The sequence below is a fragment of the Belonocnema kinseyi genome, chromosome 6, assembly GCF_010883055.1.
Source record: "Belonocnema kinseyi isolate 2016_QV_RU_SX_M_011 chromosome 6, B_treatae_v1, whole genome shotgun sequence".
Classification (NCBI taxonomy): Eukaryota; Metazoa; Arthropoda; class Insecta; order Hymenoptera; family Cynipidae; genus Belonocnema; species Belonocnema kinseyi.
This window is the reverse complement of record NC_046662.1, coordinates 133,984,909-134,003,355: the sequence shown is the minus strand read 5'-3', so window position 1 is coordinate 134,003,355 and position 18,447 is coordinate 133,984,909. Positions and strand designations below refer to the sequence as shown.

The 18,447-nt window shown below is 35.9% G+C and overlaps 2 protein-coding genes across 8 annotated transcripts in view; one reads left to right on the top strand and one right to left on the bottom strand.

The window, feature by feature from the left end:
• The window catches only part of LOC117175111 (pickpocket protein 28-like), a 170,265-nt gene extending 162,025 nt beyond the window's left edge, over positions 1-8,240 (top strand). Inside the window, exons 7-8 of the mRNA XM_033364680.1 lie at positions 3,963-4,054; positions 8,007-8,240. Of these exons, the coding sequence (XP_033220571.1) occupies positions 3,963-4,054; positions 8,007-8,194 (280 nt within the window). The 3' untranslated portion in view covers positions 8,195-8,240. The remainder of the gene's footprint in view (positions 1-3,962; positions 4,055-8,006) is intronic.
• The window catches only part of LOC117175109, a 416,485-nt gene that overhangs the window by 380,494 nt on the left and 17,544 nt on the right, over positions 1-18,447 (bottom strand). For 3 of the 7 annotated variants that reach the window (XM_033364660.1, XM_033364662.1, XM_033364661.1), the window contains exon 2: positions 8,478-8,594. The exons of 1 other annotated variant lie outside the window; for it this stretch is intronic. In XM_033364660.1, the coding sequence (XP_033220551.1) occupies positions 8,478-8,514 (37 nt within the window). In that variant the 5' untranslated portion in view covers positions 8,515-8,594. Of the gene's footprint in view, positions 1-7,939; positions 8,141-8,477; positions 8,595-18,447 lie in introns of those variants that run through there. 3 more of the 7 variants (XM_033364667.1, XM_033364664.1, XM_033364663.1) reach the window with 3 other exon arrangements.

Here is an 18,447-nt window from a genome sequence, read left to right as displayed (position 1 = left end):
TTTCAGTGAAATTGGCTGAAGACCAATAAACAAAAACATGCACCTCCATATAGACCTCCGTTATGTCGGGAAAAGATGACCTATATAAAGGCCTTCGATCTTAATTAAAAAATTAGTTAAGGTAAATACAAAATAAAAAGAAAACATATTTTTCTGTTTCGGTTCCTGTGAAATCAAACTGAAGGACCTATCACAAAGCCGCTAGACGCATCCTCGGGTTGCTGATAGAGGGTTCCAGTACAAAGGTTTTCTGCTGAACGTGGTTACAATAATTAATAAGCAGTCTTTGACAATTGTCCAGAGATGGCCCCGAAATAATTAATCCCCAAACGAAGGCGTAACAACCGTGCGGACAGCTTAATGGGACTATCACTTGTAGTATGTATAATGCAGCATCTCGACTCTTCCAAGACGCTCCAGTTATTGACAACCACCCGTTCAAAAGAAAAGAAATCGAGCCATTTTGGAGAGTAGTCTATGAAGTCCAGCATCCAATGAAAGAAAACTCAATGAACATAAATGGCATCAATGAGCTGTGTAGTGTTCTTATAATACCTGAAGAGGAATGCCCACCTATCACTACCGAGGAGATGAAAAATGTATTAAAAGACATGAAGAACTATTCCACTTCGAGACCAGATGGTATCAAAAATCTTTGATGAATAAAGTTTCCTTTAAGCCACCAGCATCTTTCCCGCATTTTCACCTCATATCTAAAGTCGGAAGACCCTATTCCGGACTGGTTGGTGGAAGGAGGCACAGTACTCCTCCCGAATATGGGAAATTTGGCCGACTCAAAGAATAACATGCCAATAATTTGTTTAAATACGATGTATAAGATCTTAACAGTTATCCTAAATGGTAGGATTCTTCAGACAATACCTTCTGTATGTCGATAAATTTATAAACGGGGCTCGAAGAAACGCCTAGCAAAATGCTGGCTAAACCGGCCCATTATCGATTAAATCCTTTTGATGAAAAACAACGTGTGACAACTAAAAATACCTTTTACTGAAGTGTCTTTCAGAGCGACACCATAACCCCTCGCCACTTTTGCCTGACATTATTGCTACCATCTCGCGCACTTTACCATTCCCAAGGCTAGTTCTGCGAAAAATCTGGAAATTGAAAGCATAAAGTCTTTATGGTTCGTGGGCATGCCACGCAGCTGCATCCAGCACGCTACATCGATTAAGAATGCTCTTTGATGTAAATACAACCGTTTTGTCCGACAGATTTGGTCTTCCGAAATGTCAGTGAGGAACAAAGTATCGGGTCATGAAAAGTATCGGGTCACGAAAAGTTATGCACATGAACAAAAACATGTACCTCAAGTCTTTATTCTAGATACAGCACATATAATCGCTGATGGACGAGATCAATAAGGCAAAGGAGAAAAACTTCTGTAAACAGCTCGGCGACAAGAGGATACACGGCATCTTCCATATAAATATGAAGGAGCAGTCAATGTCGTATAAGCTAACGTTTGCTTTTCTCAAAGCAACCGGACTCAGGTCGGACCTTGAGGTCTTTATTTTGGCTTACATCCAAAAGCCCAATGCGGCACTAGGAATGCTTTATTGTCATCATACGTACGGCATTAGCCCTGACACCACTCCACCAAATACTTCTAGGAGAATGATAAGAAAAAGAGATATAAAGACCTTATAAGGAAGTTCCGACAGTGATACAGAGAATATTATATTAAGCTTGTCGTCCTGAGCATCGGTGCTCTTGGAAATGCCAAGCTTTCACTGGTTAATGGTCTTAAAAGCATCAATATGTGGCGACGAAATGCTAACAATAAAACCTTTCGAGGTGTCCCACTTCGATCTTCTTCCAATTTATAAATGTTATAGGATATCAAAAATTAAGCGATACGCAATTTTCTTTATCTGCGGAAAACCGCTGCCTCTCCACTTTTCGGCACCGATCGCTAGCAAAGCGTTGACGTCCCACTCACACACGTAGGCGGCGCTCCTGATTGGTACAGATTATTCATTTCATGACTCAAAAACTAAAACTGCAACAGTCTTTTGCCGAAGAAAGTTTGGGTTTTTTTTTATACAGCCATTTAAGTTCAGACACTACTTCAATTTTTAACACTAATTATGATTTTTTGCCGTTTTCTTAAGGAAAATTGATTTTTAATGCATAAAATACTACTTACTACACCCCAAGTTACTTTTAAAAAGTGGGAAGAAGTTTGCAGCCCCGGGAGAACAGCGGTATAGCGGAACGCCTACCTAACAGGGGTTGATCTCAAAAACATAAAAAAATCGTCCATATCGGTGACTTCTATAGGCCGGGATCGGTCCCACGCTTGATATTTAGTAATTGAAGGCATAGTATGACCATGGGCATGAGCTGTGAAGGCGGGTTGCCTTGCTTTCAGGGGCACAAACATAAGAAAATGGAACAAGTGTTTATATGCATATTTCTTACACAACTGATATATCAGCGGTATTTTTTATAAAGCTACCTCCTATTAAACTAAAACTTAATCATTGATGAAGAAATATGCGTTCATATACATCGAGCCGCCTGCTGGGTGCCGTATGGTCTTCCCTTTTCGAACGCTTGGAGCGGTGGCTTGCGTTGCAGCCTGGCTGAGCCTGGCTGAGGCCAAGAGGCGCAGCGCACGTTACACTCCCTTTCGTCTGGTCACTGCACCCTTAAGACGAAGCAACAATGCAGGATAGGCTTCAGAACCACTTGGCTCGCGCCCGCGCTGCGACTGCATCTGTGCATCTGTTGTGTTTTTTTTAGTTCTTAAATGAAGTGAAGTATAATACAAGGTGAGCGAGTGTGTATTTGCTGTTTGTGGTATAATAGAATGTATGCTCTATCAGGACATACCTTATTGATACACACCACAAACAACAAAGTCACACTCACACACCTTATATTACAATTCACTGAATTTAACAATCAAAAACACAAAAGATGCACTAAAAACATTTCTTCCTTGAAACGAGTACTTTTCCACGTTTGCGCTCTTCCCATCGCTTCTAGCTGCTGCTGCGCCGCAGCGCGAGCGCGAGCGAGCCCGAGCGGCTCCGAAGCCTACCCTGCATTGTTGCATCGGCTGAAGGAGGAAGGGGCCAAACGAAAGCGCGCGTAAACGCACTGCGCCTTTTGGCCTTGGCCAGGTTCGACCAGGCTGCGGCGCGAGCCACCGCTCCGAGCGTTCAGACAGGGAAGTACAGGCGGCACCCAGCAGACGGCGAGATGTCTATCCACGCTTATTTCTTCATCCATGTTTATGTTTTAGTTTAATAAGAGGTAGCTTCATCAAAAGATTCCGCAGATATATCAGTTGTGCAAAAAATATTGATAGAAACACTATAATTCCAGTATTTTCTGATTGTGTCCCTAAAAGTTAGGCAAACCGCTACCACAACCTAGTACTATGGTCGACATATGTCTTAACTACTAAATATCAAGTCAGAGACTGATTCCGTCCCATAGAAGTGATAACAATGTTGTTAGGCAAATGCACCTTTGAAAATTATTTCAAAGCTAGAGGGTAGACTTGGAAAAAGCGTAGTTTTTTATTATATAAGAAAAATAAAATAAAAACATTTTCAAAAATCGATGTAGAAATTTCTCTTTGAAGTTTTATTAAATAAGAAACACATTTAATTCAGTTAAGGATTGTAGGACAAATTTTAATTTCAATCAAAATTGCCTTTTGGCCCACTGCGGACTGGTTGTGTCAATCTGTTCGAAAAATCATTAGCCAATTCTCTAACGGCTTCAAACATTTTCGATTGTTAGAAATCGGCCTCGAGGTTATAGACTATTTTTTTAAATAATCTATTTGAGAACCGCTATATAGTATAAGCCCGTCGTTACTCGTTAATAAACATGATCATACACACCTTTATCTCTAAGCTTCTTTTATTTAACAATTAAGTTCATTTTTCAGTTACACTAATTTTCTGCTAAATTGATTCCAGGGAAAATATAGCAGTTGTACATCTTTACTTTGTGGATTCGCAATTTACGAAATTCATGAAGAACGAATTATATGGATTTTCCGAACTTTTATGTAAGTATACGATATACTTATTACAACATTTCAGAAACTTTTAGGTTGTACCCGAGGTTAAAAGGTTTTTTAAGGGTTCAGATCCGAACTGGACACTTTAATTTCTTAAGGGGTTTTGAATCTGTAGACCGCACAGTTGAATATTTTTACTCATTTCTTGCATACGTCATCTACATACTCATATCTTGAAACACACAGAGACGATTTTTTAATAAAATCATTTCATTATAGATTATAATCTATATTATACTCGCCGCAAATGCATATACAGCTATCATTACGCGTTACTACTACTGTTCTTCCCTTTTTTATTATTAAACAAAATATAAACATTTTATCCAAAAAATAGCTCTGCTTGCTTCGAGATATGGTTATGTAGATGAGGTATGCAAATAATCAAACAAAAATAATAAACCATGTGGCCACAAAATTTAAACGCGACAGCCATTCTGATATCCATAATAACAAGTGAATACAAGATTCAGGAAAATTGGTAAACGTGTGCAGGAATAATGGACGTCTTTAGGGAATTTAGTCTGACTTGTTTAAACAATTATTATTTATTTTCACAATTGTTTCCCTCTGTAAGTCGTAGGAATCGCAAACGGTTATTTCCCTCAGGGTATTTAGTACATTAAAAAAAATGATTTGTTTAAACAAGTTGTTTCCCGTACATCGTACAAAAATACTATTTACTGCAATTGATGACACAAACGATTCCTACGACTTACAGAGGGAACCGATTATGAAAATAAATAATAATTGTGGCAAGTCAGACTATATTCCCTAAAGACGTCCATTATTCCTGCACAGGTTAGAAAATTTTCCTGAATCTTTTATTCACTTGTTTGTAATTATATAAATTAATTGATTCTGCACATAAAAAATTAATTAATCCTCGATTTCATAATGACAGTTTTTTCAACAGACCGTTATCTCATAATAATGAAATTGTCATTTTGTCGTTATTGTGGATATCAGAATGACAATCGCGTCTGAATTTTGAGCCCGCACAATTGAATATTTTTGTCTAATTTTTTGTATGCCTTATCTAAATAACCATATCTTGAAGCAAGCAGAGTCATTTTTTCGATGAAATGTTTATATTTTGTTTAATAATCAAAAAGAGAAGAACAGTAGTAGTAACACGCAGTGTTAGATGTATATGTATTTTCGACGCGTATAATCTAGACTATAATCTATAATGTAATAAGTTTATTAAAAAAGCGGTTCTGCGTGCTTCAAGATATAAGTATGTAGGTGACGTATGCAAGAAATGAGTAAAAAACATTAAACCGTGCGGACTACAATTTCAGAACCGAATACTCGTTTTTTTTACAAAGTACTAAATATCCCGCAGAAAATAACTCAATTTATAATAATAAGCTATACAATATTAATAAGTCAGACCTATGCACAAAATATTTGGAAACACGGTACATATGAATTAAGGATTATGTATTTTGAGAAAAAATCTCAAAAATATAGTCTTTAGCTGAATTTGTTAGAAAACTGCGGTGTAAATACTATCGCTGAATGCCACTGCGATTATTCTACACTTTTGATTCTTACGCAAAATATAAACATTCCATCGAAAACCCGACTCTGCTTGATTTGAGACATGGTTATTTAGATTTATTATGCAAAAAATCAGAAAAAAAATTCAACCGTGCGACCTCAAAATTCGTACGCGATTAGACATTCTGATAAAGGGCCTTATAGGGTCCCGATCAGACCTTTTCAAATTTTTGAGGGCGCGGATAAGAACCCTACCCTTTCAACTTCTAAAGAGTAAGAGTACGGGCCCAGACATTTTGAATTCTTAGAGGTAGCAGGTTTTGACCCGCACTCCGTTTTGATCGGACATCTGAGGAACCCTTTAATATCGGGTCTAACCTAAAAGAATCCTTGAATTATTATACCATTGCGCCATATCCATTTGTGGCTTAGCGTATCTCACTCAAGTTCTATCATGCAGTTTATAGAGAAAATTAAGGAAGGTGATTGTACGGGGGGGGGGGGCTCCTCGATTTGTAGATCTATAAATCTATAAATCCTATTAAAATCGTATAAATTGTAGATCTACACCCCAGATGAAGAACTTTACAAAGACACCATATAACATTCTTCAATCGGGGCCATTAGTAACTAAGGTCTTTCGGTTCAGGCGTCATTCACTCTACTGACACTCTTCATTATGCATTTATTATAAACTATTTATCGCCATACTTTGATGTCCTGGCATAATCCACTTACTTTACCTTGATACACTTGTTCTCTCAGTCGCTCGTATTTCATTTTTTCAATATTCCAAAACCATCTTAACGAATTTCTTTCAAATTGTCAACCAGTGTCTCCTCTACCACACATTCATTGAGGATTCATTGAGTTAACTTGAGATTATTCAAGAGACGTTATTTACAGCTCCGCAGTAGAATTACATGGCACATACAACTGCGCAGTACAGTTACATGGCACTTACGAATACGCAGTGTAGTTACACGGCATTTGAGGCTGCCCAGTGAGTTTAGGGGTTATTTTTATGTGCGCGATAAAGTTACATAGTACGTGCAACTGCGTAGCAGAGTTCAACAACACATATGGTTGCGCAGTAAAGTTACACGGCACTTACAACTGCGAGGTAGAGTTAAGTGGGATTTAGGAATGTGCAGTATAGCTACACAGCACTTATAGATGCGCAGTAAGGTTAAGGATTACTTTGAAATGCGCAGTATAGTTACTTAGCACATACAAATACCCAAAATATTAGCGGTGAAGTCAGGGGTTTTTATAGATGCGCAGTGCAGTTATATAGCCCTTACATATGCGTAGTATAGTTCCGTGGTATTTATGGATGCATAGTAGAGTTCTATGCCTCTTACGATGTTGACACGTTAAATATGGATGCGCAGAAATGTTAAACGTGCTTATAGATACGGAAAGTCCTCAGACCGGAACGCAACCAGAAACAAAAACGAAGAAAATCCACTTAAATTCCGAACCATGCTATACAGGATGTTCCACCACTTGTACAAGCCCTTGTTCTACGTTCTAGTTCACAAAAAGCTAAGCGACAAAGTCCTCTGGCAAAAAGTTGTGAGAAGCAAAGTTAGGGCGCAAAAAAGTTTCAAATTTAGGCCTAATCAACCAATCAGGAGCGAATTTCGAGCTTCAGCGACAACTTGTACGTGTTTCAAGCGCTAAGATAGTATGTGCACACAAGTGGTTGCTAAAGCTCGCTCTTCATTGGTTGATTAGGTCCAAATTTGAAGCTTTTTGTACCCAAATTAAAGTTCGCACAACTTTTTGCTACAAGACTTTTTTGTTTACTTTTTTATGCACTATCACATAGTATAAGGGATTACATAGTTGTTTGGACCCCAAATTTGTGTTCTCTTTCCTAAAAACCCACCTTGTACTAAGTTTCATGAAAATTTTCAAGATTTGAGCAAAATGTAATTTTGACCCCAAAGTTATGTTCTGTGCCCGGAAAAACCAACTACTATTAAGTTTCATGTAATTCCACCAAATTAATAAAATTTTGGAAATTTGAGTAAAAATTTTCGATTTTTCAATTTGACCCCAAATTCGTGTTCTGTTTCCTGCCCCCCCCCCCCCCCCCCCCCCCCCCCCATTCTGAGTTTCATAGAAAATTATAAAATTAATAACATTTTCAAAGTTTAAGTAAAATGTTGTAATTTTTAACAAATTCGTGATATGTTCCTTGAAAATCTCCCTCGTACTCAGTTTCATAGAAATGCACAAATTTAATACAATTTTCAAAGTTTGAGTAAAATTTTGAAACTTTTACCTCAAATTCATATACTGCAGTTCAAAAAGACCCTCTTTACTGACTTCGATTATTGATGTACATTAGATTCCTACCTGTACGCTTTCAAGTGGATCCAGTCAAAAATAAACTGTATTTAAATAACAATTTATTGTGTTTCAGCTAATATTGGTGGTCTTCTTGGTCTTTTCATGGGATTTAGTGTTTTGTCCTTTATGGAGATCATCTACTTCGCCACTTTAAGATTTTGGTGTAATCTTCGCAGAAAAAAAAGTAGGCAAATTGATGCAGAATTTCTTAAACAGAGAGAGAAAATCAAGCAACATATTCTTTACCCATTCGCACAATAGCACTGCCAAATTATTTTTCAATTAGAGATGTAAAAAATATCTCATGGATAAATAAACTTATTTCCAGAAATTCATTGCAACCACCTGCAATTTTGCATGTACCTGAAATTTCTAAGTAGGTTAATTCGCCAGGGCTGTTTCCTTACACTGGCCACTGGCTGCTCCTAAACTTTTAGAACAAGAGTCTAAGGTAGAGCTTACGAAACTTAACTTCAGACGCATTCACGTTCATTTTGTTAGTTAAGGTAGCATTTTCTAGTCAACTCTGAAAGGATATACTTACAGTCATCGCATATGGGCTTCCCCATATAATGCGTCATTTGCAAATTCCCACGAAGTTTTCCCAAAGTCCTAGGAATAAAATGCAAATTAAATTGCACTACAGCCTCCAGTCAGACTTCTGAAAATATAAAAATGATTACACATATCCCCATAACAATCTAGAACCTATAGCAATACAATGAACCTCTAAAGTATAGTTCTTCCGTGAATTGATACCAAAAAAAGAGCATTGCGGTAAGGCCCTGTAGCCTAACAGACTACCAGTGTAAACGCGTCACTAGGTTCCTACAGTTCACTCGAAGCAGGAGACACACGCAGTGAATATCAATTTATTTCAATCAAAAATCTTGTACTGCGGTTAAAAATTAATTGTGTATAAGATTAATTGCTAATATTTACTTTAAATTAAAATTTCTTCTGAATTAGTGGCACTAGCGTAAATACTCAATAGGCTCTAGAATTGAACAAAGAAGACAAAGAAGAAGTATTGGATAGACAGATACACTGCGCGCCGTTTACACTTGCAAAATCTGCATGGTGCACTTTGACAGCTCAGATCTTGAGACTGAAACATACTTTTTTTAAACCATTTATTTTCTAATATAAGTCAGTAAGGAAAAAAATCTTCTTGGATATTCATGTTTCTGCAATGAATATTTTTTTTAACCACGCACAAATTTGAGGCGCTACAAACCCCATCTATATGAGAAGCTCCGTTAAACGATCTTAGATGGATATCTTCGGTGAAACTTGTCTTCTATCATACAGAACGAGTTTATTTTTATTTTCCTTGTCGGGTTTCTATCACTTGTATTTTTGTATTCTTAGGTTTAATTCATTAGACATAAGGTAAGCATATTTATGTGTTTCGCTTTGAGCCAGTATAAACTAGGTCTGTACATCTTGATGTGGATTGTTACTTCTGCAACATCACACACATAAAGAGCTTTAAAATAAAGAATAATCAACGATTGCTTATGCTGATGTCCCGTCCGTAACCAAGCCAGATTTTATACGCGTGTCTTAAGCATAAAATTGCTTGGGTGTAATTAAAAACAAGCGCCTTAATTCTGAAGAGGATGAACCACAACCAAAAATTTCGAAAAAATACCGACTTCATTCGATCAGGCTGAAATGAACGATCAAGAGATATAAATCTCGAAAGATAAGGCTGAGTTAGTGGGATCTCTCATAAAGAAAAATATCTATTAAACGAAAATGTTAGAATTTTTAACCACAATCTCGAAAAAGATCTGGCCAAATTTTTTCCGATAAAAACGGTCTTATTTATTATAACGATATGAATAAATTGGTGAAAGCTGTCGGGCATAAGCACATAGCCAGCGAATGACGTTTATTCATGGATTCAAATAAGACTAGTCTGAAAGGCATTCTTTTGCATAATAGCGATAAGTTTCTTTCCATACATTTTGCCTACGTTTCACATTTAAAAGAGGGCAGCACTTCCTGTTAGTAAATCTTTTCAGACTTTAAAATGATTGCTATTCTATTGGGAGTGCAGATAGGATATACCAGGTATTGCTGCTTCTTATGTTATTGATACAGCCGTTATAGGTACAAACATTATACTGTGAAGGTTTAGTCCGAACGTGACTTGTTCGAACCAGTGCAAAGGAACCTTTGTATTCTTTCTAAAGAGTTTCTGTGCCTGTGAGAATTGGAAGGAATTAAATTTATTGCCAAATCTGATTGGAAAAGTGCGAAAAGTTTTCATCTAGTGTGGTAAGAAACATCGAACTTTATTACAATCAACTATCGTTGCGTTCCGCTGAACGGCATATTAATTGCATTAGGATTTTCAAAGGAGTAATTGAATAATTTAATACTTATGGTTTAAATTTGGTATGGAGTGACGAAGTCGCCATCGTGGGTTTAATATAGCTCGCTCTCATACTTCTAGAGTTGAATATTTTGTACTACTGTAGAAATTTTATCAAGGCTGGAAACAACCGATGGTCTTGGAAAGAAGAGGAATCTTAAAGAAGTTAAATTTGCATGCGGATCTAAGAAGAAATTTATTAAGTTTGTGGTTATGTTATGGCTTGCTGATTGCATCAAAAGGAAAAAAAAGAAGTTATTCTGCCGCATCTGAATATGAAGCTCGGGATAGTTAAAAACTTCGTAAAATCAAATAGCTCAAAACGAAAACGCGAAAATCAAAGAATTGGTTTTCATAGGGTCACAAACTCGTGAGCTTAGGCAAGACTCAGAATTCAACAAATAGTTAAGCAGTGAAGAGAGAAAAACCTGATTATTCATAAAGAATGTGATCCGAAATTTTCTAGGAAATCACAAATCTAAATACTACAAGTGGCATGTAAATGAAATGTTTCCACGATTTCAAGGTATAACATCTATTGAGAAGATACATCAGAGTAAATGGAGTATCAGCAGTCTTGCTGATTATTGCTGAAGTCACATCCATGACAATCCAATCAAAAAGCATGTTCACCCAAGCAAATTTGTTACATTTTAATATAGAGAAACGAAAATATGATGCCCAATATAGCATTTAGCAGAAGTTTTCGGAAATTGAAAAGAAGGTACCCAATTTTTCAAGATATCTCAGAAACGGATGGTCCGAATTAAATTTTTTTCTGGCTAATTATTCTTTATGAAAAAAACTAATAGACGTATTGGTTATGTCAAAAAAGTAAAAATATCCTCAATTACAGTGCATTGAAATTTGAGTAAATTTTTCGCACTTTTTTTAATTTTTAAATAATGCTTCAGAAATCGTTATAGATATTGCCATAGTAAAATGATATTTGCTCTTTAAAAAATGGTTAGAATATTTTTAATGAAAAATTTTTATTCCAAATATCTACAGGGTTGGCCATATTTGACGAAAATATTTGGCAACACTGTAACTTTTGACAGAGATGACAGATCGAGTAATGATGTAGCGCGTTTGAAGCATCAGTCTAAGGAGATTTTTGCCATGGAGCAGTACACTCCACGCGAACGCTCTCAGATTGTTTAAATTTACATTCCACAAAACAAGTCAATTGTGAAAACGGGCCAGTGTTCAGAACACTGGCGGGTACGAGTGCGATATTTTCATCCGATCGCCTTGGTCGCTTTTTATTTGGACGCTTGGGATTAGTAGGTGCCTACCTGATGAAAATCTTTCATACAAACGATACAATGTAGTCGCAGAAGGCGCAGTTTTCACTTTATTTATTTTTCTCCATGCACGTTGAGTTTTCACAATTGACTTGTTTTGTTGAATGTAAATTTCAACAGTCTGAGAACGTTCGCGTGGAGTGTACTGCTCCATGGCAAAAATCTCCTTAGCCTGATGCTTCAAACGTGCTACGTCATTACTCGATCTGTCATCTGTGTCAAAAGTTACAGTGTTGCCAAATCTTTTCGTCGAATATGGCCAACCCTGTATTAACCTAGACCAGATCGCTTTATAAGGTCAGCCACTGAGTCTAGAACACCCTGTATAGTATCAATGTAAATTCTACACCATATAATTATTTAGTAATACTAAGTTATATTTAAGTTATATTCAAGTTATATATTTTATATACTCAGTTGCACTAAGTACTAAGAGTCGGATGGTGCTATTAGATTTTCCGTGTATCCCATTTTTCAACAAATTTTGAAACAACTTAAAAAACAATTTTTTCATGAAAAATCATCGATTTGTTTTGCTGCTATTATTTTTCCAATGATTATACAGGGTGTCCCAGGTTCTAGTATCCGCATTTATATGGCTGTATAAAAATAATAAATTAAAAATTCCTTTTCCAACAATCCGTTGAAGGTATAGTTTTTGTGTTATGAAATATTTAAGGTGGATCAATCAGGAGCGCGGTATCAACAATCATGTGTGCGTGCACACAAGTCCAACGTAGTGTTGCGACCGCTGTTTATAACTCTGTTTATAACGCTGTTTATAACTCAAAAACTTCAACTGATTTTTGCAAAAGGAATTTTCCATTTATTTTGTATTTTTATACAGCTATATGAGCCCGGATTCTTGAGTATGGGCCACCTTGTATAACAAAGTCATTTTTGTACATTTTGAAAAATTGAAAAAAAGTAATGAAAAATACAATTTTATTTTATAATAATGATGTTGTCAAATTAATTTTTCACTTTTGATTTTTCTATTTGTCGCGTAACATGTTTCAGGTTTTTCATGAGTACACTTTATGTTAATTAGGATGTAAATAAATAAATTTAAAAAAAAAAAGTTTTTCGTGGAAGTTGTATGGTCATGACCGTAGGTAAGATTCGAAGAGCATTTCCTACCCTGACATATTTATATGTATATTCTCGTGAGTTTGAAGGAATTTCGCAAATAGGAAAGTTTTTGATTTCTCAAATGTATTTTTATTGGAGAAATGTACAGTAGGGTAGATAGAAAGAATAAAGATTTGTATATTTTTATCCTCGGACCTTTATTTAAGAAAATTAACGTTCAAACCTGCAAAATATCAAAATAAAAAAGTAAAAACAAAATTTGTTCCTAAACGATTAATTTTACCATATAAGCTGTAGGATAAAAATTATATAGCTCGATGAAAAATGTATTTTTTACTTAAATCGACACACTCTGATGTACACCCTATCATGTACATCTATTGCCTAGTGGAAACATCGAGAGACTTCTTTCGACTTCGAGACTCAGATGGGACGCGACTAGAGACTTTTAGAACAGTGAGATTCCTTCATCGACACGTGTCAAATTGTTTATGGAAGTAACGCAAGAAGGTACGAAAATTCCGGAACAACTCTCCTACGTGGCGTAGAATCTTTTTGGCAACTACGATGAGAAATTCCATTATTAATTCTCAGTATGACAAGGGAAACTTAATACGCAGTGATTACCAAATATACTAGGTTACCGAACTCCTTTTATTCATATGGCCCTTTATGCAAACCCAGCACCCCGGCCTATTTAGCAGCCTCACCGCCAATAGGAACACATGAAAGAAGGAGGAGCAGAAATGTCGAAACCGTGTCTCAGACCGTCGTCGCTATGCTTGTTCTTTTCTGCTGACCATATCCGTGTCGATACGGCCAGTTTTATATTACACACTTTCTCGCGTTTTTTTCTCAAGTAGTGTTCCTTTTTAAGTAGCGAAGACGCATTTAACGACTCCCGATCCCTGGGAAATTTATCAGCGACATCCCTGCATACTTTTATAGAAATAGCATCGCACGTGCTCAAAGCGCAGATTCTTTATTGGGACCTTTCTTTTAATGAATATTTAAGTGAAGTGATTACAAAACTTGTTTTTGAAACGTCTTTTCCTCTAAGGAAATTTTCTGTTCAATTAGTGATCTGAGCTACCTGTCAAGTGTAAGGCAATATATGAAATGGGAATATGTCCAGGAACCAATATGGCGGTTTTATATTCCTGTCTAATATAGTAACCTAGTCGAGTGTTACCCCAAAATGTATAACCTTTGAATTGAACCCCTGTCAAGCATTTCCACTCATTTTAGTTTTACCCCGAAGTTCTATTTAATCGTGGAAGTGAGCCCATTTTCAAGTGTTAACCTAAAAATGTGTACCATTATTGAACTGAGCCCCCAGTCACAATTAATGTAGTTTGAGCGCCGAGTGAAATATTGATATAAGTGAAAATTGCTTATTTTTCTTGAATGATTTTGTCAAATTGATTTAAGAAATGTTAACTTAAGTTTTATTGGGTAAATTCATAAAATGTTTAGGGATTTCCGTTGACTCGATTTAGAACGTCATTTATTTTGTAACATCTTGATAATGCCATTTAGACAATTGTGTTCTTATGATTGATAATTTGTAGAGTGAATTCAGTATTATGAAACGAATTTTTTTAGTTTATTGCTAGGTTTCGGAAGTCTAAGCTATATGGTATAGGGAGTTTCGAGATAAGATAGATTTTTTTATTTGGCTATTACAAGTTCAATCAATTAGGCTATGACTAGTCATGAGTCATTACAAATTCGATGAGGTTAGGCTATAGTCAGTTTTGAGGTAAGGTTTTGCCAATCACTGGATTTCTGAGATCATTATTTTGAACCAAATAGGTTTTGCGTGCAATTAAAAGCATTTAAGGTTAAGATATTACTAAATTTATGTAATTAAGTTATGATTAGTTTTGAATTGCTTTGAGTTTCGAACTGAAAGAGAGAATTTAACTTTAAATCATTACTAAATTTTTGTGAATAATTATTTTGAGCTTTCGTAAAGCAATTAAATTGAATTGTTTAGAAATATCGTTCAGCTCAATCCGAAGTTAAAATTAAGGGTTTTTAAGATTTCAGAAATCGCTTAACATGAAGTTCCGAGCAGAGAAGGCCAACTTCTCGAAATTAGTTCAGCTTTTAAGAAGCATGTTAGAATTTAAAATTTATTTCATTGTAAATGACTCGAGAATTTGATTTTCAAAGTCTTGATCGATTTTAGGTTTGTAAATCAATTGACCCGAAATATTTCAAAATGCCAGTTATCAAAATTGTTAACTTAGGCGTCCTATCATTTTAATTTTGCAACGAACAAATAATAAATAAATTACAAGTTCTATTTGTTGTAAATGCCGAGTTACTACTTTGCTGCTGTTATGGAATGGAAGCTTCTAATGTGTCCCCTAAGGGTTTACATTTTTCTTACACCTTCTCTATTCCTTTACACACCCTCCACACACTTACTTGGTGGTGGAAGGGGGACCTACAGTTTAAGGTGGGTTCCGAACCACCAAGAGCAACAGCCTTAGGTACTTAGAGAAAATCTTTTTCTCTAGAGGTACCAGTCCCCCGACTCTCCAGAGATGAACAACTCCCTTGCTAGGCTAGTGTTCACCGCATGGGCCACCGAGACTCTACCAGAGTGCGAGGCGGGAATCGGACTCGCAAGCCGAAGGAGTGGGTCCAAAGCCTACGCTTTAGCCCCCACGACCATCGTCCCACTATTGCTGCTGTTATGAACTTTCTCTATTTGCAAAACACGCCCAACTACAATTGGGTCGCTCACTCGAATAAAGCGTTCGGAGATTATGAAACTGCGCAATAAGCAAAAGTGCGTTATTCGCGATTTGACGCATTGACGTGCAGTATTATGGTGAAAATAGTCATGAGTTTCTGGATATTACTGTCTCCGAATGCTTTATTCGAGTGAGCGCCCCAATATCTGGATCGATTATTTAAGAGAAAGCTCTTCTTTTAAACGAGATGGTCAACTGCCCGCAAACCTTTAAAGTAGGTAAGCAGGTCAAAATTTTTATTTTAAAGTGCAGCAATAAACTTTCTTCCTCATTGCCGTAAATATTTAAGTTACCTTTCTCTCTATAATTACAAAAATTATTTTCTTAATACTTTCTACCGCGCAGTAAAATCCACTAGAAATGATTCATGCGCCCCTTATTTTTACATCCGAAGTAGAACTCTGTCATGTTTGTTCCACACCACCCCAAAATCGGCAGATTCTCAGAGTTTCACTGTCTTAGTTCAAATTACGAAAATACGGTAAAATCTCAAATAATCAAATAAATATCTTGAAGTGTAGTAATCAATGTCATGGTTATATTTACTTAATACCGGCATGTCATAAAACTGGAAATAATGAAACTTTTTACCAAATAAACTATGTTGAATTTACTTATGCATCATGCGCATATTCTAGATTGAATCTATCATTTTTGGAGCAAGGTAACTTCTCCGCACTATGTCACACAGTCGAATAAATTCAAAATTTGCTGCCGCGCCGAAGAGTATTTAAGTCTTTAAATCGATCCTTTTCAACTTTCTTTAAAAGTTACAATAAGTAATGGTCGTAACTCATTTCAATCGTCACATTTTTTAGATTTAAAAAAATAGTAAACTTCTTTATAATGAACAATTTTGGAGCGAAATGTTGCAATTTAATTATTGTTAAATACACACCTTCACCACTACTTCCTGAAAATCTTATAATAACCCAGACTTTATTCGATAAGCTAAACTTTATATCTTTATTATATATGTTGAGCGCCAGGCGTGTTTTACAATTAAAGAACATTCATAACATCAGCACAATCGTAACTCGGCATTTACAAAAAATAGAACTTGTAATTCATTTATTATTTGTGCATTGCAAAATTAAAATAAGACACCTGAGTTAACAATTTTAATATCTGGCATTTTGCAATATTTGGGGTTTATTGATTCACAAACCTAAAATCGAGCAAGGCTCTGACAATCAAATCTGCAATTTTACAAATATCTTGGGCACTATATTTGTTTCGAATTCTCGTTGGCTGCAAAAATCGGCAAGCATATAGAATACCTGAATGAGGATACGCTTTTAGGGATGATTCTTTTAGGATATGAGATCCAGAACGTTTATACTGTTTCCTAACATTTGTTAAGAAACTTAGAATTTCCTTTTCATTGAGACTTTTTCAATGATTCTTGACATCTTCGTCGAGAATGATTGCCTGCAATTTAACAACGTTTTGTCCCTCAAGAAGCTGCTATGATTTCAAACGATTACTTTTGAAATTTAGTGAGCTTTCTGCAGTGAAAATGCGACTTACGATTTCCAGTATCAAAGTTTCAATTTTTTCAAACAGTATATGGATTAAAGGCTCTTCTTTCTGATACAGCTGAGAAAAGTTTTCAGAGTTCCACGCTGCTTGCAACAAATCATAATTGTGAATGCATATCATTTTGTCTTAAGAACTTGCAAATAAAGTATACCTTACACTTGTGAGTACTGACTTGCTTACTCCTTGTTTATTTGTCAGAAATTTCAGGAAGTATCCTTTCAAAGCGGCCATTGCTCATCCAAAATCAGAACACTTTTTTTCAATGTCAACCAGCGAATACTAGAATGTTTTATGAAACGCTGTTTTGGTACCTTCTTCGATCATTGCATTTTTTCATAATCTTCACATCGAACAAGCTTATTATAGAAAAAATAGAAGACTGATATCGCAATTTTACTAGTATCTGAACCGAATACAGAAAGTGCTAGAACAAAAAAATTGTTAACGACGTGTAAATTACATGTTCCTATATTTAGCAGTCCTTTATTACTAGATTTTAACATTTCATTATTCATGAGATTCCAGACTGATTTGTTTATGTTTGGTCCATCCGAACCTAACATTATTAATTTTTTCTTCGAAAAATATTTGATAGAATCTTTCAGATATCTTGCGATCATTTCAGAAGTTGCAGAACCTAGAAAGTATGTGCGTAAGTGTCTATCACCTATTACCTGATCGTTTCCTCAAAAATAACGCAGTCGAGTTTGTAGTTCCTTCCACCGAGCGAAAACTTTTCGACAATTTCAGAATCTGGGAACATAGCTTGATACGCGTATTCTAAGCCGTCATAAGAGCTCGCAGACATATTGCAATGAATATTATTGATTATCCAGATGATCTCAGCTTTCAGAGGCGCATCGTGTACAGGCCACAATAGCATTGGGTTTACCGAAGATTTCGCACTTCCGGACGCAGCAAACGCTTTTCACCTTAATTGGTTGAAGTAGAGTTTATTTAACGCACTTTTGCAATGGATGAAAGTCGAGGAATGCTGAAGAATATCTTGAATTACCTTTTTAGCACGAGAAAAACTTTTAGCGCAGACACCGCAAAATGCAAACTTGTCTGTTTCATTGCTTTTACTACACCAAGCTCCAATTTCGTAACCTACAGTATCTGTACGCCTCAACCAATTCAATTGAAATTTGCAGTCGGCCATTATGTATCTGATATCAATTTAAAATAAAATTCTTAAATATTTTATAATGTAAATTAATTCAGATAGTACATCATCACAAAATCACACAGTCAGTTACAAGAGGAAAATCGCAAAGCATCCCCTTAAAATTGTCGATTATTCAGCACATATAGGATTTCATTTCTATATCTAGCCAAACGCAAACACAGTTTTTCTATAGTCATAAATCATTTGAGTAACGAGACAATATTGCATCTTCATTCACAGAGAAAATATCTCGA